At 45.9% G+C, this 21,262-nt stretch overlaps 1 protein-coding gene across 2 annotated transcripts in view; it reads left to right on the top strand.

Annotated features, from left to right (window-relative positions):
- The first annotated feature begins 14,605 nt into the window (after positions 1-14,605).
- Positions 14,606-21,262, top strand: part of LOC119977594 (high affinity choline transporter 1-like) — a 49,048-nt gene continuing 42,391 nt past the window's right edge. Inside the window, exons 1-3 of one of the 2 annotated variants that reach the window (XM_038818714.1) lie at positions 14,606-14,789; positions 19,331-19,351; positions 20,804-20,917. In XM_038818714.1, the coding sequence (XP_038674642.1) occupies positions 14,606-14,789; positions 19,331-19,351; positions 20,804-20,917 (319 nt within the window). The remainder of the gene's footprint in view (positions 14,790-19,330; positions 19,352-20,803; positions 20,918-21,262) is intronic. The other variant, XM_038818715.1, reaches the window with a different exon arrangement.

The following is a 21,262-nucleotide window of genomic DNA, read 5'->3' as shown; positions in this document are numbered from 1 at the left end:
TTAGCAACTATTAGTGGGTGGCGAATATAGCCATGATCAGGAAGTGGGTGGTGGGGGAGGGGTCGGCATGGGAGTGCATGGAGGCAGTTTCATGCAAGGGTATCAATTTGTGGGCCTTGGTAACTTCGCCTCTGCCGTTCCCGCCAGCACGATACTCCACCAGTCCAGTGGTGGTAGCGGCCCTGAGAGTCTGGGGGCAATGGAGGAGACATGAGGGAACAGAGCAAGCATCGGTCTGGTCCCCAATCTGTAATAATCACCGGTTTGCCCCAGGAAGTATGGGTGGGGGGTTCCGGATATGGCGAAGATTGAGAAGATGGGGGATATGTTTATATCGGGGAGCTTTCCGAGTATGAGGGCGCTAGAGGAGAAGTTTGGGTTGGCGAGGGGTACAAATTTAGGTATCTGCAGGTGCGGGACTTCTTACGTAAATAGGTGTCAACCTTCCTGCTCCTACCGCTAAGGGGGATTCAGGACAGGGTAGTTTCCAGAGGGTGGGTAGGAGAAGGGAGCATCTCGGACATTTACAAGGAATTTATGGGGTCAGAAGAGATGCAGACCGAGGAGCTGAAGCGCAAGTGGGAGGAGGAGCTGGGAGGAGAGATAGAGCAGTGTTCTTCAAAGTGGGGGGCGCGATCCACGGGTAGGTTGCAGGCGGGTGTCGGGAGGGTCGCGGAGCTGTTGTCCACGGCGCTCCCGACCGCGCAAATTCCCGCACAGCAGCCAGCTTTTCACAATGCCGGCTGCAAGCGGCCGCAAACATGTTAAAAAAAAAAATTTGGCCGCATTGCGCGTGCGCGCACGATGATTGCCGCGCATGCCGCGAACACGTTTAAAAAATTCGGCCGCATTGCGCAGCACGATGATCGGTGAGCCTGCGCATTCTGCGAACATGTTAAAAAAAATTCAGCCGCATTGCGCATGCGCGCACGATGATCGGCTGCATGCGCAGTGCGGTCGCTATTATTTTAAACAGTTGCAGCTTTTTGTTTTCCAAGTTCTGTAGTGGTTTTTATTCATTTATTCATTTATTTTATTCACTTAATTTTTACTTTTATCATTTATTTTATTCATTTTATTTTTTTTTTACAAGTTTGGAGGGGTTTTATTCATTTTTTTCATTTATTGTACTCATTTTTTTTTTTTTACAAGTTCGGGGGGGTTTATTTGATAAAATTTTACAGGAAAAACATGCAGAACTTTGGACAGATGGAGACTCTATACCTTCCGATACAGGAAGGCTTCACCTTCATCTAACAGGTTCCTTTGGAGGAGCGTGTACGAGGGCCAAAGGGACCCAAAACCATTTCCTCCATTTTTGTCAGCAGCAAACAAGGTAAGAGAAAATGGTGGGTTGCGCAGGTCGGCCGGCGTGGATCGCAAAGGTCGGCTGACGTGGGTCGCGAAGGTCGGCCGGGTTGGGTCCCGAAGATTGGCCGGATGGTAAAAATGGATCCCCGGAAAAGAAGTTTGAAGAACACTGAGATAGAGGATGGTCTGTGGGCAGACATGTTGAGTAGAGTCAACGCATCCACAACATGTGCCAGGCTCAGCCTAATACAATTTAAGGTCGTTCACCAGGCTCACATGACAGTGGAAGACAGGTGTGAAAAATGTGCGGGAGGACCAGTGAACCATGTCCACATGTTCTGGGCATGGCCGAAGCTTCGGGGATTTTGGCAGGGGTTTGCAGATGTTATGTCCACGATGTTAAAAACATGGGTGGCGCTGAGTCCAGAGGTGGCGATTTTCGGGGTGTCAGAAGACCCGGGAATCCAGGAGGAGAAAGAGGCAGACGTTCTGGCCTTTGCTTCTCTGGTAGCCCGGAGACAGATACTATTAGGATCGAGGGACTCAAAGCCCCCAAAGTCGGAAACCTGGCTAACTGACATGGCTAGCTTTCTCTGTTTGGAGAAAATCAAGTTCGCCTTGAGAGGGTCAATGTTAGGGTTCGCCCAGAGGTGGCAACTGTTGCCAGAAAATTAATCGTCAGCAGAAGGGGAGGGGGTTAGTTTAGCTTAGGGTAAGGGCTTAATAAAGGTGGGACCTGTAAGGGAGTGAGACGGTTTTATAGTCTCATGTACATTGTTTATTGTGCTGTTGTTATACCAAAAAATATCTCAATAAAATGTTTATTAAAATAAAACAATGTCAACTGCTGTGTAATCACCTCAGAAGAAGTATAAACCTTGCAGCCAATACAATCCCATCAGTTTGCCACCTAATGCTTAGATTAACATTACCCCAAACAATTTCAATGCCTTGATCCCAATGTTCTTCTTTTCATTAAGCATTTTGGATATTTTCCTATATCAAATGTAGGTATAAATGTAAGTGGTTGTCATCAATGTCATGCAACACAAGCCTATAAATCCATCATGTAGAGTAAAAGTAGAATGAAGCCTTTGTACATTGCATACAACAGCGACAAGTCATCCAGTAATAAAATGAATCATACTTTTGTGGTTTTGCGTCGGACTTTTTACGATTCCTTATCACCAAAGGACTATCTTCAAGTTGTAAATTTTTACAAATGATCAAAAGCAAGATTTCGACTTTTCACCTGATTTGCTCAACTTTGAACTAAACTCAACAGATACGGCATGCACACAAGGTATAAAAGTAAGCTACATTCTTGTTTCATGATAATAATTCAAAACTAAAGCGACTCTAGTGTTGGAATGAAGTTAGTTGATCCTTGAGAAGACATATAAAATTCAGGTATGGATTTCTGATATATTCGCTTTTGATAATTAGCATCTTCTGGGAGATTAGGTAATTTATCATATGATTTTGGCGATCCCCAATTTATTCAAACGTATCGAATTAATCTGACGGAGAGTTGATCAACCTAGCTTTATTTTATTTTACTTAATCTGCCTTTGCGCTGTTGCCCAATACATGCAAGAGTGGAATCTATGTTGCAGAAGCTGAGTAACTTGCAGCAAGCATTTTAATCTTTACTCAGTAAGATCGGTAATAAAGAGGACATTGGGTCTGGATTGGGTCAAATATTTTTGTGGAGACCTGAATGATGACTAGATGTGTGTTTATAAAAATTTAAACCAGCAGAAGCAGGATTGTGAGAAAAACAGAAAATGCTGGAAATACTCAGCTGATCGGGCAGCAGCTGTGGAGCGAGACACAGCATCTGGGAAAAGCATATGGGTTTTTTGTGTACTTGGGAGCTTCAACCAGGAAAAATGTCAGTGGGTCATAAAGATAGATGCAGTCCATTGGTTTTTATATTTCCCTTGAGTGCTCCAGGTTTCATGTATGCAAACCCTCCAGGAAAGACCGATTGGCCAATTAGCGCATGACAATCCTCGTCATCAATGAAGGCAAACATCTTGCCAAGGTTATCCCCACACCCCCACTACCTGCCTTCAAACAACGCGCAACCTCAAACCATTATTTGAAGCAAACTACCCAGCCTTCAGAACAGCGACCACGACACCACACAACATTGCCATGGCAATCTCTGCAGGATGTGCCAGATCATCGACATGGGTACCACCATAACACGTGAGAACACCACCCACCAGGTACGCGGTACATACTTGTGCGACTCGGCCAACGTTGTATACCTCATACGTTGCAGGAAAGTATGTCCCAAAGCGTGGTACATTGGTGAGACCATGCAGATGCTGAGACAACGGATGAACGGACATTGCGCGACAATCGCCAAGCAGGAATGTTCCAGCCGGGGAACACTTCAGCAGTCAAGGGCATTCAGCCTCTGATCTCCGGGTAAGCGTTCTCCAAGGCGACCTTCAGAACACGCGACAATGCAGAATCGCCGAACAGAAACTTATAGCCAAGTTCCGCACACATGAGGGCGGCCTCAACCGGGATCTTGGATTCATGTCGCATTACATTCATCCCCCACCATCTGGCCTGGGCTTGCGAAATCCTACCAACTGTCCTGGCTAGAGACAATTCACACATCTTTAACCTGTGAGTATCACTCTCTGCAGGGGCTCCCTCTGGACCTGTAAAGACGTAACTACCTGCAACGACTCGCATTCAAAGTATCGTCTTGCATTTTTGACTTTGTCTATATATATATGTTTCTGGAACCTACCTCTTCATTCACCTGAGGAAGGGGCAGTGCTCTGAAAGCTAGTGATTCAAAACAAACCTGTTGGACTTTAACCTGGTGTTGTAAGACTTCTTACTGTGCTCACCCCAGTCCAATGCCGGCATCGCCACATCATGACAATCCACAATGAGAGAAATACTGACAGAGATTTGCAACTTTAACATCAGGATCAAGGGTTTCTCAGGCATCCTGAAACTAATCAGCGACAGCAGGGTGAAAATACAAACAATATTAAAGGGGCCGAATCAATCACAGAGAAAACATGTCAGTAAAATACTCAGTGTTTTTGTTAAGCAAAGGTATTAAGGGGTATGGGCCTAAGGCAGGTACATGGAGTTAGGCAACAGATCAACCATGATCTCAGTAAATGAAGGGACTGCCCGAGGGGCTGAATGGTCTCCCCCTGTTCTTATGTTCCTACCCACAGCTGCTTTCTTACCTGCTGTGGGAAATTAGCTTCGAGTAGTTCACACTGCTGAGAAGTTACTTTTTGATGGTTACTTTTTTTATTTGTTTGTGGGTGGCAAAAGCAAGGCCAGAATTTATTTCCCACCTGTTATTGGCCTTGAGCAAACTGTGGTGGTGAGCTGCCTTCTTGAACTGCTGCATTCCATGTGGTGTTGGTATGCCCAGAGCTGTTTGGAAAGGAGTTCCAGGATATTGACCCAGTGATGGTGAAGGAATGTTGATATAATTCCAAGCCAGGATTTCACATGACCTGGAAGGGAACTTGCAAGTGATGGTGTTTTGATGTACCTGCTAATCGTCTTCTAAATGGTAGAGGTTGTGAGTTTGGAAAGTGATGTCGAAGAAACGTTGGTGAGTTGGTGCAGTGTATCTTGTAGATGATAAACTCTGCAGTCATGATTTGCCAGTGTTGGTGGGAGTGAATATATAAGGTAGTGGGGGGGAGGGGGGGAGGGGGGGGGGGGGGGGGGGGGGATACCAATCAAGCCTGGATGATATCAAGCTTCTTGAGTGCTGTTGTGGAGAATATTCTATCACATTCCTGACGAGGGATGGGCTTTGGGAGTCTTGCTGTGTAAGTCCTCCCTCTGACCTGTTCTTGTAGCTACAGTATTTATAGGAACATTAGAAATAGGAGCGGGGTAAGCCATTCGGCACCTCAAGCCTGCTCTGCCATTCAGCTAGATCATGTCTGATTATCAACTTCAATGTCATTTTGCTGCACTATTCGCTCGGCATCTTTAATATCTAGAAAGCTATCGGTCGCTGCCTTGAATATACTCAATGACTGAACATCCACACCCCTCTGGGGTAGAGAATTCCAAAGATTCAAAGAAATTCCTCCTCATCTCAGTGCTAACTGGTCGACCTCTTATTCTGAGACTGTGTCCCCTGGTTCTGGATCTCACAGCAAGGGTAAACATCCTTCCTGCATCTACCCTATTATGAACTCTAAGAGTTTTGTAAGATTTAATGAGACCATCTCTCATTCTTCTAAACTCAGGAGAATACAGGCCTAGTTTCTTCAATTTCCCCTCATAGGACACTGCTGCCACCCCAGAGATCAGACTGATGAACCTTTGTTTCACTCCCTCTATGACAAATGTATCCTTCCTTAGGCAAGGAGACCAAAGCTGTACGTAATACTCCAGATCTAAATAGTAGAGGTTGTCGAGTTTGGAAGGTGCTCTCGAAGAAGCTTTGGCAAGTTGCTGCAGTGCATCATAGTCATAGAGGACAACAGCACAGAAGAGGCCCATAATTTCATACATCTCAATCATGTCCCACCTTAGTCTCCTCTGCTCCAAGGAAATCAACCCCACTCTATCCAACCTCTCTTCATAACTGACACTCTTCAGCCCAGACAACATCCTGGTAAATCTCCTCTGCACCCTTTCAGTACTATCACATCCCTCCTGTAATGTGGATTCTAGAACAACACACAATACTCTAGCTGTGGCCTAACCAACATTTTATACAGTTTTAGCATAACCTCCCTGCTCTTAAACTCTATGCCTTAGCTAATGAAGACGAGTATACCATATGCTTTCTGAAATACTTTATCCACTTGCCCTGCTACCTTAAGGGACCGGTGTTCATGCACACTAAGATCCCGCTGATCCTCAGAGCTTTCCAAGGTCCTACCATTTATCATGTATTCCTTTGCCTTGTTTGTCCTCCCCAAGTGCATCACCTCAAACTTACCTGGATTGAATTCCATTTGCCATTGAAATGCCTATTTGACCAGCCCGTCTATATTCTCCTATAATCTAAGGCTATCCTCACTATTTACCACCCCACCGAATTTCATGTCATCTGCAAACTTACTGATCAACCCTCCTACGTTCATGTCTAAATCATTTATATAAACCACAAACAGCAAGGGCCCCAACACTGATCCCTCGGGACCCCAATGGACACAGACATCCGGTCAGAAAAACACTCTCGATCATCACCCCCTGCTTCCTGTCACTCAGCCAATTCTGGATTTAATTTGCCAAAATTCCTTGGATCCCATGGGCTCTTACCTTTGCTATCGGTCTCCCATTGGAACCTTATCAAAAGCCTTGCTGAAATCCAAGTAGACTATGGCAAATGTATTGCCCTCATCCACACACTTGGTTACCTCTGAGAAAAATTCAATCAAGTTAGTCAGACATGACCTCCCTTTAACAAAACCATGCTGACTGTTCTTGATTAATCCCTGTCTCTCCAAATGCAGATTCATCCGGTCTCTCAGAATTGCTACCAATAGTTTCCCACCACTGAGGTTAGACTGACAGGCATATAGTTTCCTTATTTATCCCTTACTCCCTTCTTGAATAATGGTACCGCATTGGCTATCCTCCAGTCCTCCGGCACCTCTCCTGTGACCAGAGAGGAATTGAAAATTATTGCCAGTGCCCCTGTTATTTCCTCTCTTGCCTCACTCAATGCATTTAATCCAGACATGGAGGTTTATCTACTTTTAAGCCTGCTAAACGACTCAGAACCTCTTCTCTGTCCATGTTAATTTATTTAATTTTATCACAGTCGTTCTCCCTGATTTCTATACCCACATCATCCCGAGTGAACATTGACACCTGGAACCCTACATACATAGAACATAGAACGATACAGCGCAGTACAGGCCCTTCGGCCCTCGAAGTTGCACCGACATGGAAAAAAACTAAAGGCCATCTAACCTACACTATGCCCTTATCATCCATATGCTTATCCAATAAATTTTTTAATGCCCTCAATGTTGGCGAGTTCACTACTGTTGCAGGTAGGGCATTCCACGGCCTCACCACTCTTTGCGTAAAAAACCCACCTCTGACGTCTGTCCTATATCTATTACCCCTCAATTTAAGGCTATGTCCCCTCGTGCTAGCCACCTCCATCCGCGGGAGAAGGCTCTCGCTGTCCACCCTATCTAACCCTCTGATCATTTTGTATGCCTCTATTAAGTCACCTCTTAACCTTCTTCTCTCTAACGAAAACAACCTCAAGTCCATCAGCCTTTCCTCATAAGATTTTCCCTCCATACCAGGCAACATCCTGGTAAATCTCCTCTGCACCCGTTCCAAAGCTTCCACGTCCTTCCTATAATGAGGCGACCAGAACTGTACGCAATACTCCAAATGCGGCCGTTCTAGAGTTTTGTACAACTGCAACATGACCTCATGGCTCCGGAACTCAATCCCTCTACCAATAAAGGCCAACACACCATAGGCCTTCTTCACAACCCTATCAACCTGGGTGGCAACTTTCAGGGATCTATGTACATGGACACCGAGATCCCTCTGCTCATCCACACTACCAAGAATTTTACCATTAGCCAAATATTCCGCATTCCTGTTATTCTTTCCAAAGTGAATCACCTCACACTTCTCCACATTAAACTCCATTTGCCACCTCTCAGCCCAGCTCTGCAGCTTATCTATGTCTCTCTGTAACCTGCAACATCCTTCCGCACTGTCTACAACTCCACCGACTTTAGTGTCGTCTGCAAATTTACTCACCCATCCTTCTGCGCCCTCCTCTAGGTCATTTATAAAAATGACAAACAGCAACGGCCCCAGAACAGATCCTTGTGGTACGCCACTCGTAACTGAACTCCATTCTGAACATTTCCCATCAACTACCACTCTCTGTCTTCTTTCAACTAGCCAATTTCTGATCCACATCTCTAAATCACCCTCAATCCCCAGCCTCCGTATTTTCTGCAATAGCCGACCGTGGGGAACCTTATCAAACGCTTTACTGAAATCCATATACACCACATCAACTGCTCTACCCTCGTCTACCTGTTCAGTCACCTTCTCAAAGAACTCAATAAGGTTTGTGAGGCATGACCTACCCTTCACAAAACCATGCTGACTATCCCTAATCATATTATTCCTATCTAGATGATTATAAATCGTATCTTTTATAATCCTCTCCAAGACCTTACCCACCACAGACGTTAGGCTCACCGGCCTATAGTTACCGGGGTTATCTCTACTCCCCTTCTTGAACAAAGGGACCACATTTGCTATCCTCCAGTCCTCTGGCACTATTCCTGTAGCCAATGATGACCTAAAAATCAAAGCCAAAGGCTCAGCAATCTCTTCCCTGGCTTCCCAGAGAATCCTAGGATAAATCCCATCAGGCCGCGGGGACTTATCTATTTTCACCTTGTCCAGAATTGCCAACACTTCTTCCCTACGCACCTCAATGCCATCTATTCTAATAGCCTGGGTCTCAGCATTCTCCTCCACAATATTATCTTTTTCTTGAGTGAATACTGACGAAAAGTATTCATTTAGTATCTCGCTTATCTCCTCAGCCTCCACACACAACTTCCCACCATTGTCCTTGACTGGCCCTACTCTTACCCTAGTCATTCTTTTATTCCTGACATACCTATAGAAAGCTTTTGGGTTTTCCTTGATCCTACCTGCCAAAGACTTCTCATGTCCCCTCCTTACTCGTCTCAGCTCTCTCTTTAGATCCTTCCTCGCTTCCTTGTAACTATCAAGCGCCCCAACTGAAACTTCATGCCTCATCTTCACATAGGCCTCCTTCTTCCTCTTAACAAGAGATTCCACTTGTTTGGTAAACCACGGTTCCCTCGCTCGACCCCTTCCTCCCTGCCTGACTGGTACGTACTTATCAAGAACATGCAATAGCTGTTCCTTGAACAAGCTCCACATATCCAGTGTGCCCAACCCTTGCAGCCTACTTCTCCAACCAACACATCCTAAGTCATGTCTAATGGCATCATAATTGCCCTTCCCCCAGCTATAACTCTTGCCCTGCGGGGTATACTTATCCCTTTCCATCGCTAACGTAAAGGTCACCGAATTGTGGTCACTGTTTCCAAAGTGCTCACCTACCTCCAGATCTAACACCTGGCCTGGTTCATTACCCAAAACCAAATCCAATGTGGCCTCGCCTCTTGTTGGCCTGTCAACATATTGTGTCAGGAAACCCTCCTGCACACATTGTACAAAGAACGACCCATCTAATGTACTCGAACTATATCTTTTCCAGTCAATATTTGGAAAGTTAAAGTCTCCCATAACAACTACCCTGTTACTTTCGCTCTTTTCCAGAATCATCTTCGCCATCCTTTCCTCTACATCCCTAGAACTATTAGGTGGCCTATAGAAAACTCCCAACAGGGTGACCTCTCCTTTCCTGTTTCTAACCTCAGCCCATACTACCTCAGAAGAAGAGTCCCCATCTAGCATCCTTTCTGCCACCGTAATACTGTCCTTGACTAGCAGCGCCACACCTCCCCCTCTTTTGCCCCCTTCTCTGAGCTTACTAAAACACCTAAACCCCGGAACCTGCAACAACCATTCCTGTCCCTGCTCTATCCATGCCTCTGAAATGGCCACAACGTCGAAGTCCCAGGTACCAACCCATGCTGCCAGTTCCCCTACCTTATTTCGTATACTCCTGGCATTGAAGTAGACACACTTCAAACCACCAACCTGAACAATGGCACCCTCCTGCGAAGTCAAATCTGTGCTCCTGACCTCTATACTCTCAATCTCCCGTACCCCAAAACTACAATCCAGGTTCCCATGCCCCTGCTGAATTAGTTTAAACCCCCCCAAAGAGCACTAACAAATCTCCCCCCCAGGATATTGGTGCCCCTCAGGTTCAGATGTAGACCATCCTGTCTATAGAGGTCCCACCTTCCCCAGAAAGAGCCCCAGTTATCCAGAAATCTGAATCCCTCCCGCCTGCACCATCCCTGTAGCCACGTGTTTAATTGCTCTCTCTCCCTATTCCTCATCTCACTATCACGTGGCACGGGCAACAACCCATCTGTCGGCTCCACACACAGATTGCCAATGTGGTCCTTAATGAGCCCTACTCTTTCCCTAGTTATCCTTTTACCCTTAATCTATTTTTAGAATAATTTAGGATTGTCCTTTATTTAACCTGCCAGTATCCTTTCAGGTCTCCTTTTTGTTCTTCTAATTTCCTTTTTAAGTTCCCTCTTGCACATTCTATATACCTCTAGTGCGTCTGCTGTTTTGAGCCTTCAATATCTGTCGTAAGTGTCCTCCCAGTCCACTCTGGCCAAATCTATCTAATCTTATTAAAATCAGCCTTCCCCAGTTTAGAGCTCTGTTATGGAAAAGACAAGAAGAGGCCTGAAATTAATCTTGACTCTAAATCAATTATGATCGTTGTCTGCAAAATGCTCCCTCACTAATACTTCAACTACTTGCACAGCTTTGTTACTTAAACTTAAGTCCAGGACCAACCCCTCTCTTGCAGGACCTTCTATGTACTGGCTTAAAAGGGTCTCCTGGATGCCTTTTAAGAATCCCAACATGACTACATCAGCGTCACGGCTGAGGGAAGGGCAGGATTGACATTGGCAGCTCAATATTCCAGGATATAGGCGGCAGGATTCTCCATTCCTGAGACTAAGGGCGCGATTCTCCGCTCCCCACGCTGGGTGGGAGAATCGCAGGAGGGCCCCCCGACTAATTTCATGACCCCCTGGCACCCCCCGTGATTCTCCCACCCCCCCTTCGGAGGAATCGCCGCCCGCCGTTTTTCACAGCGACTGGCGATTCTCCGACCCGGATGGGCCGAGCGGCCTGCCGTTCGCGACCGTTTCACGACGGCGGCAACCATGCCTGGTTGCTGCCGTCGTGAAATCACCGTGAGACGCCCGTTTTGGGGCTAGTAGGGGGCCTGGTGGGGAATGAGCACCACGACTGTGCTGAATTAATGGCTGAATTTAATGCGGAAGGAATTCTCGATTATGCACCGTCGATATTTAAGTTTCCACCTTATAACTGAAAACAAAGCAGAGTTAGGAAATAAATCGGCATGTGTAATGTCTGAACCACATTACTGCTCCCAGTTAGCAAGATGACTAAGTTCTCCTGCCGGAGAAGAATCGCCCCTGTCTGCGCTGCCAGTGGGAGTTGTGCCCAGGAATGATTCTCTCTACCTTGCCGTGCAAATTTATGCATGGTGGGGAGCTCTTGGGATGCCTATTGAAACCTGCTATCGAGCATCCATTTCGAAGTCCAGCTGTGAAGCAAACCACAATGTTTAGAAGCATCGCCGAGATAAGTGGTTTTGCTTCCTCTTTTTTCAGCAGAAAGCACTTAACTGCTTTTGTTGTGGTGAGGACCTGGCAATCATATGTAGATGTTTATAAACATTATGGTTAGGTTCACAGCAGGGTACTTGAGATACATTCAAACTTGAAGGGAGATGAAAATAAATAATCCATGCACCTGGCTCTCTGGAAGCTATTACTCTGTCAGTTACAGCCTACGAAAAGCTAATTATCTTTGAAAGTGACTAGAAGTCTTGCCGATCATAGTATCTGGGGGAGTTTAAAGCATTTTCATGTGTTTAAGTGAAAACACTGTGATTTATCACTGTGTCTGCCTAGATTGCTCTTTAGATTCCAGGCAAGTGTGACTGATGTCTGATTTCAGGGGGTCTCTGAAGGTGGGGGTCTCTGATATGGGTGGTCTCTGGTATAGGTTCTCTAATATGGGAGTCTGATTGGGGAGTCTGATGGGCTGGTCTGATATGGGGCCTCTGATGGGGGGGGGTCTTATGGGGGCTGGGGGGCAGGATTTGCATTGTAGGGGGCAGCAGCCCTCCGATGGACTTTGGGGTCACCTATGATACATATTTACCCCCTTGGGTAAAGGACGAGGTCTACCGCATCAGGACCAACTCCCAGCTCATCAGTGCTCATGGTCAAAAGGGTAATGTGTGGGACTGGGGAAACAGCAACACCCACATGATGATGTAAGGAACATGTGACTGATAATCAAGAGGCGAATGTTGATGACTTAGACTGGGTAACACTTGTTTTCTTGTATATCTGTAAATAGTTATGAATCAGAAATTGTAAAAATAAATTTCAGCTACTGAAATCCATTCCCCAACAGAAATTTCAATTGTCTTTCCACAATGCAAGACTGCCCACCCCCACCAGACTCCCCACCAGCCCCCAAAATAGATCTCTAAATAAAGGAGTTCCCAAAGGGAACCCTTAAATAAAGAGAGCCCCCCACAACGACCTTCTAAATAAAGAGACCCCCAGATATCCCATAAATAAAGAGACCCCCCACTGAGACTCCCGAAGTAATGATACCCCCAAAGAGACGCGAGAAAAGTGATCCCTGACAGGAAGCCGCCCCCCCCCCCCCCCCCCCCCCCCCCCGAGAAAAGTAACCCCTCTCAGGAAGCTCCCCAGAAAAGTGACCACTGACAGGAAGCTCCCCAGAAAAGTTACCCCTGACAGGAAGCTCCCCAGAAAAGTTACCCCTGACAGGAAGCTCCCCAGAAAAGAGACCCCTGTCAGGAAGCTGAAGAGCAGTCCAGACAGAGGCAGTGAAAAAAATGACTGCTGTAACATTCACCTGGACAATACACCTGCTGGTACAGACACAGGAAGCACCAATGCCAGAGCACTTCAGAGTTATTCAACTGTGAAGGGAGAACAATGAAGCAATGCTGACAGCTGTGTTTGTGTGGAAGTTGTCAATCACAGCCTCATAAAATCAATACCAAAGGGAAATGAATGATTAGCTTGCAGATCAAATATCTGAGGTGGTTTAAACACAGCTGACTGGTTTCCAGGAATTGACACATGGGTCAGGATTCTCCGAAATCCCGGCCAAGTGTTGATGCCGGCGTCAAAACCGGCACGAACAATGCCGGCGTCAACAGACCTCCAGGCCCAGGCATTCACCCCTTCTTAGGGGGGCTAATATGGCGCCGGAGTTCCGTGCGCTTGAAAGCCAGCATAACACGGCTGGCACGGATCCGCGCATGTGCGTGGGTTGCCGTCTCCGTGGCGGCCCCCGGGCAATATGGCGGAGCCGTACAGGGGACCGGCACGGAGGAACAGAGGCCCCCCCCCCCCCCCCCCCGGAATTAGCATGCATGCCGATCAGTTGGCCCCCGATCATGGGCCTGGCCACCATGGAGGCCCCCCCCCGGAGTTGGACACCTCACCCCCCCCCCCCAACCAGGATGGCCCCTGCAGCCAGAACTCCGAGATCCCGCCGGGTGGGACCATACGTAACCCACGCCGGTGGGACCTGGTGGAACCAGGCGGGAACTCGGCCCATCGAGTGCGGAGAATCGCCACGGAGGCCATTTTCAAAGGCATTCGACCAGTGCGGCAGCGACCGGAGAATTGGCAGCCTGGTGTCGGAGCGGCATGGCGTGTTTCTCTACCTGGCGATTCTCCAACCCGACACGGGATTGAAGAATCCCGGCCATGATGCTTCCTATGTCTGAGCCAACAGGTGTATTGCCCAAGTGAGTGTTACAATGAGAATTTTTTTCACCGCTTCTGTCTGGACTGCTCTCTTGCTTCCAGATAGGGGTCTCTCTTCTGGGGGGCTCCCTGACAAGGTTCTCTTTTCTGGAGTCTCTGTGGGGGAATTTCTTTATTTAGTGTTTTCTGTGGGGAGTCCCTTTATTTAGGTGGTCTCTGAGGGTCCCTTTATTTAGGTGGTCTCTGAGGGTCCCTTTATTTAGGTGATCTCTGTGGGGGGCAGTGGGGGATCTAGTCGGCGCCGATCTCGGTTTCTTCACTACCACTGGATTCTCTGCCTCATGGGGAGCTCCACTTCCGGCAGCATGAGTCGGAGAATTTAGCTCAGTGTCTTATCAGTCAATTGTCTTCCAGCGGGACGGCACGGTGGCGCAGTGGTTGGCACTGCTGCCTCATGGCGCTGAGGACCCGGGTTCAATCCCAGCTCCGGGTCACTGTCCATGTGGAGCTTGTACATTCTCCCTGTGTCTGCGTGGGTCACACCCCCACAGCCCAAAGAGTGAAAGGTAAGTGGATTGGCCAAGGAAATTGCCCCTTAATTGGAAAAAAGGAATTGGATACTCTACATTTTAAAAAAAAATAATTGTCTTCCATAAACAGATTTTAAAAATTATAAGACAGGTTTCTCCAGCAAATGCAAACATACATCTGATGAGAAGTTCTGTGCATGTACGAAAGGCTGAAAGCAACATTTCCTTCTCTCCAGTAGGTTACTGAGCGACATGGCTGTTAACATCCCTGGACTTGTGTCAGTCATTGTCTTCTATGTACTAATTCTCGCAACTGGAATTTGGGCTGCTCGAAAATCAAAGCAGGAAGAGAAAAAATGCTCTGGAGACAGAAGTGAGGTGGCTATGATTGGAGGAAGGAACATTGGAACCGTAGTTGGAATTCTTACGACCACAGGTAAATAGGCGTATCAGTAAAATCAAAACTGTTGGACGCCACTTTAGTTGCCAAATAAAAATAATCTCGGAGGTGTCAAAAGTTGTGAAAGTCAAAATTCCAAACACTTACCTGCAGTGCCCAACCTGTCTAACAGAGTCACAACAGAACACAGCAAGTCACCAGGGTAGATCTTAGTTGTCTATTTTTAAAGTGATCTATGATGGGATTAGGTAAGATCAAATCCATTGGTTCAATCAACAAGTGTAAAGGAACTCCAGATGGTTTATAAAATGCTCCGTCCCCTGCTTTGCTGGACAGTGTCCAATAAGAAGTTAAAGAAGCCGCAGCCACTATAGGCATTCCGCAAATGAGGTGCCAAACTGGTGAAGCTGCGTCCACCCCTCAACAATGGAAATAGCACACAACAGAAAGAGCGAAACAATCCCACAACCAATGAATCAGATCAAAAGTCTTGTCGTCCTGCCCCTTCCAGTTGTGAATGCTGTTTTATTTGTTCATGGGTTGTGGGCGACATTGGCATGGCCAACATTTGTCGCCCACCCCAAAAAGAGCATCAACCATATTTCTGTCAATCTGGAGTCACATGTAGGCCAGAAGAGGTAAGGAGGGCAGATTTCCTTCTTCGGTGGGCCAAATGGGTTTTTATACCAATCCTTGTTAGTTTCATGGCTCAACCTTTTCAATTTCAGGTTTTTATTAATTGCCTTTAAGTTCCACATTTGCCATGGTGGCATTTGAACCCATGTCCCTGGAGCATCAGCCTGGGCCCCTGGATTACCTGCCCAATGACCACTATGCCATTGTCTCCCCTTAATTGGTGGACAATTAAACAGCTGATAGGAGGAGGAGGAGTCTCCTTGAATATTTCCATCCTCAATACTGCCAGAGCACAGCAGGTGAAAGATCAGCCGCAAAAGAAACTTTTCCAACCCTCTTCAACCAGGGGTGTTGAGTGGATGATCCATCTTGGCCTTGGGTCTCCACTGTCATAGATGCCAGTCTTCGGTCAATTCGGTTCACTCCATGTGATCCCAGACGTGGCTGAAGATACTGGATACAGCAAAGGTTACAGTCACCAGCAAATTCACCGTCTAGCTCTGAAGATTTATTATCTAGAACTAGCCATGCCATGACTATCCTCTTCCAGTACAGACACAATGCTGACATCTGACCATGCCATGTCCAAAAAGCAGGTCAAATCTAATCCTGTCAAATAATGCCGCTTCAGTCTGCTCTCAGTCATCAGCAAAGCGATGGAAGGGATCATCGACAATGTTAGCAAGCAGCACTTGCTCACCAACAACCTGTTCACTGAGGCAACATCTGTGAAGAGAGAAGCAGAGCTAATGCCCTAAATTTTTCAGATGGGGAGAGTCTCACTTCCCGCCATCTGAAGAGTCGTCTGTGTACCTAACCCCGCCATCTCCGAGTGTCCCGCAGTCATTTCCTGCTCAAACGAGTGTAAGTGGCTGCAGGTGGGACTTCAGTCCTTCAGTTGGGAGGAAGTCTAGCCTTCGAGAGTTTCTGATCAATCAGATTGGCAAGAAGCTCTCCAGTCCATGCAGCAACAGTGCTGCAGTGGACTGAAGAAGAAATGTGGGAGGATGTCAGAACATCCCGTCCAGGAAACAGTGGCCCAGTAAGTTCAAGGGGCCCCTGGGGGGAAGTGAAAGAGCGATCAGGGTTTCAGTGAGAGACGGGGGAGAGGAGAAGAGAAAGAGATCCAACCAGATGCAACCGAACGTTAGAGGGATGATCCCAACCTCAGAAGGGGGCTTCTGATGCAGCCACCTAAATTTTGAGGCTGGGCAGGAAATGAGCCTTAATTGGTCATTAATTGGCTACTTGGTCATTAATTGGCCCGGATCTTATGCAGGAAGTTGTGAGAGAGAGGAGGGAGATTCTCTTCCAAGAGGGTGTCAGGAGGAGGCCAACTTGCCCTGCAGTAGAGGCTTCTCCACCTTTACTGTACTTTCCATCTGTCTCCAATTCCTCCTCCTCGTTTACTTTCTGATTCTGCTGCTCCAACGATGAGCTGTCTCCTTCCAGGGCCTCACCGATTTCCAGGTCCACGCCTCTCTGTAGGGCCATGTTTTGGAGAACGCATTAGATTACCACAATGACCGAGATCCTTGCAGGAATGCACTGCATGGCACCACCCAACTGGCCCAGGCAGGAATCGCATCCTCAGAAGTCCAATGGCTTGCTTCTGTGTCCTTGGCAGCCTTTGTCGCTCCTATTTCATTCTTTTTTTAAATAAATTTAGAGTACCCAATCAATTTTTTCCAATTAAGGTGTAATTTAGCGTTGCCAATCCACCTAGCCTGAACATCTTCGGGTTGCGGGTGCGAACATGGGGAGAATGTGCAAACTCCACATGGACAGTGACCCAGAGCCGGGATCGAACCTGGGACCTCGGCGTTGTGAGGCTGCAGTGCTAACCACTGCGCCACCGTGCTGCCCCCTATTTCATTTTTTTGGCACCACCCCTCTGGCGTGAATTGTCCAACACTGCCTCTTAGCTGAGCCACGTCTGGAGAAAATGATCCAGAAACCCCTCATCTTCTTACAACAATTAAACTCCTCTTAATCACCTCACATATAATTACAGTAGAAAAGAATCCAATGGCATCTTAAGCTTGAAGTCCCTCAACAGTTGGATTGGATTGGATTGGATTTGTTTATTGTCACGTGTACCGAGGTACAGTGAAAAGTATTTTTCTGCAAGCAGCTCAACAGATCATTCAGTACATGGGAAGAAAAGGGAATTAAACAAAATTCAAGAAGATACATGAGAATACATAATAGGGCAACACAAGATATACCATGTAACTACATAAGCATTGGCATCGGTTGAAGCATACAGGGTGTAGTGTTAATGAGGTCAGTCAATAAGAGGGTCAGAGCAGTTGCCATACCAGGCTGTGATGCAGCCCGATAGGATGTTTTCTATAGTGCATCTGTAAAAATTGGTAAGGGTTAATGTGGACATGCCGAATTTCCTTAGTTTCCTTAACTGCACAATGTTTGCATTAGCCTCTACCAGCCTAGGAAAATACTGCCTGAAAGTGTAAATGCCATGTGCCAAAGGGCTTGAAAAAAAAAGTCACATTCAGGACAGTGAAACTATTTTAATAGGGAATCAATTTCTTTTTCATTTTATGATAAAATGTGGGCATCAAGGATTGATCCACATGTCTGAAATTCCTATAGACCACTCCACTTGTGGAATAGCGGTCTGGTCAAATGAAGAGGTTCAAACCCCATCCCAAATTATGAGAAGATGATCACTTATATGTGGGACAGGCATATTGTGCTTCAGTGGAACCCATTCTGAACATTTGCCAGAGTTGGCATTCTGCACCACTGGTGTGGAGAAGGATGAGGAGATTCTTCTGTGGATAAATGGGACCTCTTGCTGAATGCAAATTATCATCTCTTGGATTGATTTCCTCTCTGAACGAAGGATAGGAGCCTTTTTTAAGGCCTGTAACATGACTTGCGCAAACTCTCTGCTGACAAGATTTATCCTGAAGCTGCAGAATGTGTGTAACTCCCAGAATCCTCAGCTACGCCTCATTAGAGGTGGAACAGTCACATGATCGGCTGATAGAAACACCCTCCCCCACCAATAGAAAATGGCTAAATGTAGGAAATGGGATGAAAACATCTCAAGGGCAATTAGGGATGGGCAACAAATGCTGGCTTAGCCAGCAAAACCCACAACCTGTAAAAAATGAGTACAAAAAGAAGTAACTGCTCCATCTGACTTTTCACTTTCCAATTTGAGGTGCTCAAGATGTCCACCTTGGTCGAGGCCATAATGGTGGTCGACCACAGTCTTATCTGAATTCTCACAGCAATGCAAGTTGTCCATTTTCCTTTCTAACTTCAGAAACACAATCCTGAAGAATGATATGCTCTTTTACAATTGGTGGTTGCAATCGAATTGCTGATCATGTGATCTAATCTTCAGGAATCTGCCTGGTAAGACTATGGCAAGTAAATTACAATGTCATACCTTCACTAGTGTAAGTGTGGCACAACAGGTCTTAAATGCATTGTGGTCACCAAGTTTGGAGACAGTAAATCCATGCATAAGAGTTTCAATGGCATGGAGGTTCAGATAGTTTTGGAGGCAGGAACATAGAGATGCTGTAATGGTGGGCTTTCCATAAAGGATAAAATAACTGGGCAAAATGAGCTCAACTATACTTTACTTTGTGAGTTATTCTGCAACCCCAAAATCTAACAGCACCGTCATGCTTAACACTGTTCCACAATCTTCGGAACCTCCCAACCACAAGCTTCAGCTCCACACCTTAGGAAATTCCTGCAGTCCCAGGACCCTGTCGAAGGGGTGTAGCAAGTAATGGTGCACACCTTCATCTTTAAAAAAAAAAAAAATTAGAGTACCCAATTATCTTTTTTCCAATTAAGGGGCAATTTAGCGCAGCCAATCCACCTAACCTGCACATCCTTGGGTTGTGGGGGTGAGACCCACGCAGACACGGGGAGAATGTGCAAACTCCACACAGACAGCACCTTCATCTTTTTAAGTCAAAATTCAACATTCAACCCTTTTGGAAACAGTTCATGAACCAACAAACAGCCTCAGCTTCATAATACCCTGAAAACAATTGTAAATTTGCACAGCCTCCTTGCAGAAATCCTCACAAAGGACACATTTGTTTAGCAACAAGATGAATCTCATGCTGTGTTGGAGTTAAACTGTTACCACAATGGATGAAGATTTTTTGGAATATATGTCAATCCACATGAATGGTATGCAGCCTCTGTCTGGAGCTCTTTATTGATTTTCCATTTCTGTCACACTTCTGGAATTCAGCTCTTTGATCAATGGTGGAATTCATCTGTAATGAGGTGTGGAGCTAAGTGGGCCTGACAGAGCCCAAATTATGTTTTGGTGAGTAACTGCAGCTTGGTAGCACTGTCAATGCCTCCCAACATTTTACCAAAGAGTAAATTCAAAGAATGGTAATTGGTCAGGTTGGAGTTTTCTAGCATTTTGTAGACAGGACATACCTGAACAGTATTCCACATTGTCAGGTCGATGCTGGTGCTGTACCTATACTGAAGCAAGGACAATATCAACCCATTTATACACATCTATATCACCCAACCAACAACTTTAAAGCAGGAACTGTATCAGATTCAGAACAATCAGAGCAAAATCCAACTCTTAAACACAACATCAAGAGATGGAATTCCCTCCCTCACAGCACAGTGGATGTACCTACACCTGTAGGTCTGCAGTGGTTCAAGAAGGCAACCTTCTGATGGGCAACTAGAGATGGGCAATAAATGCTGGCCTAATCAGCAACGCTCACATCCCATAAATGAATTTTTAAAAAGATGGCCTAGCCCACTGTATCCTCCTGTTTAACTCCTCCACAGAATTGTAACAAACAGAAAGGGAAACTTGAATTTATATAGCGCCTTGCAGGACATCAGAACATTCCAAGCATTTTCAAGTCAATTGAGATTGTTGTTGTAATGTAAGAAATAAATATATAGATATATTGGTTTGAAATGGGATAGCAACTTCATTATAATTATGAACATAGGAATTTTACACAAGCATATTAAGCAATGCACCTGTGGTAGTCACAACTGATGTATATACTGTATATATATGTGTTTTACGGTAAGGCCCCTGTACTACAGATAGGGGGGTAGATCTCTGCCTGCTAGCTCCGCCCAGTAGGCGGAGTATAAATATGTGTGCTCCCCGTACAGCAGCCATTTCGTCAGCTGCTGTAGGAGGCCACACATCTCAGTGTAATAAAGCCTCAATTACATTCTACTCTTGTCTTCTCGTAATTGATAGTGCATCAGCGCCTAAAGTCAAAGTGAGCACAATTTTAACCCTCATAAAATCTATCATAATTTGGAAATCATGCAAATGTAGTAGTGACTATTGTAGCTACGATACTAAGTTACAACAAGTTCATGTGAACCATCTTACTGCTGATCTTTATTTTTTACAGCAACGTGGGTTGGAGGAGGCTTCATCAATGGAATTGCTGAAATAGTTTACCTGCCAAATCGCGGAGTAGGCTGGGCACAGGCACCCATTTCTTATTTTTTGAACCTTATTTTTGGTAAGAGCTCATAAACAAAATGGTACCAAGCAAGATTAATCAAGCAATACAGATTTAAATGCAAGCAAAGATGCATCTCTCTTGACCAAAATGAAATGTACAAGAGCTTTGTCATTTTTCAGCTGTTATCCTGGAGAATGTATTGTGAGGTACATCACACCCAAAGATTGTGGGTGTGATCTACCGGCTCCTTTGAGCATGTTTATAAGCTGCATTGGTTTAAATTAAACAACATTTTCAAAGCTTATTGGGTAACAAAGGTAACTTCTTGATCTTGCCTGTATAACTATGAATAAGGAAGTGAAGACCAGGCACTTTTCGCGGGAAAGGAAGGAATGTTGGAGA

This window comes from Scyliorhinus canicula, chromosome 14 (genome assembly GCF_902713615.1).
Source record: "Scyliorhinus canicula chromosome 14, sScyCan1.1, whole genome shotgun sequence".
Classification (NCBI taxonomy): domain Eukaryota; kingdom Metazoa; phylum Chordata; class Chondrichthyes; order Carcharhiniformes; family Scyliorhinidae; genus Scyliorhinus; species Scyliorhinus canicula.
The sequence above is the reverse complement of the archived record's forward strand: the minus strand, read 5'-3'. Positions and strand labels throughout refer to the sequence as shown.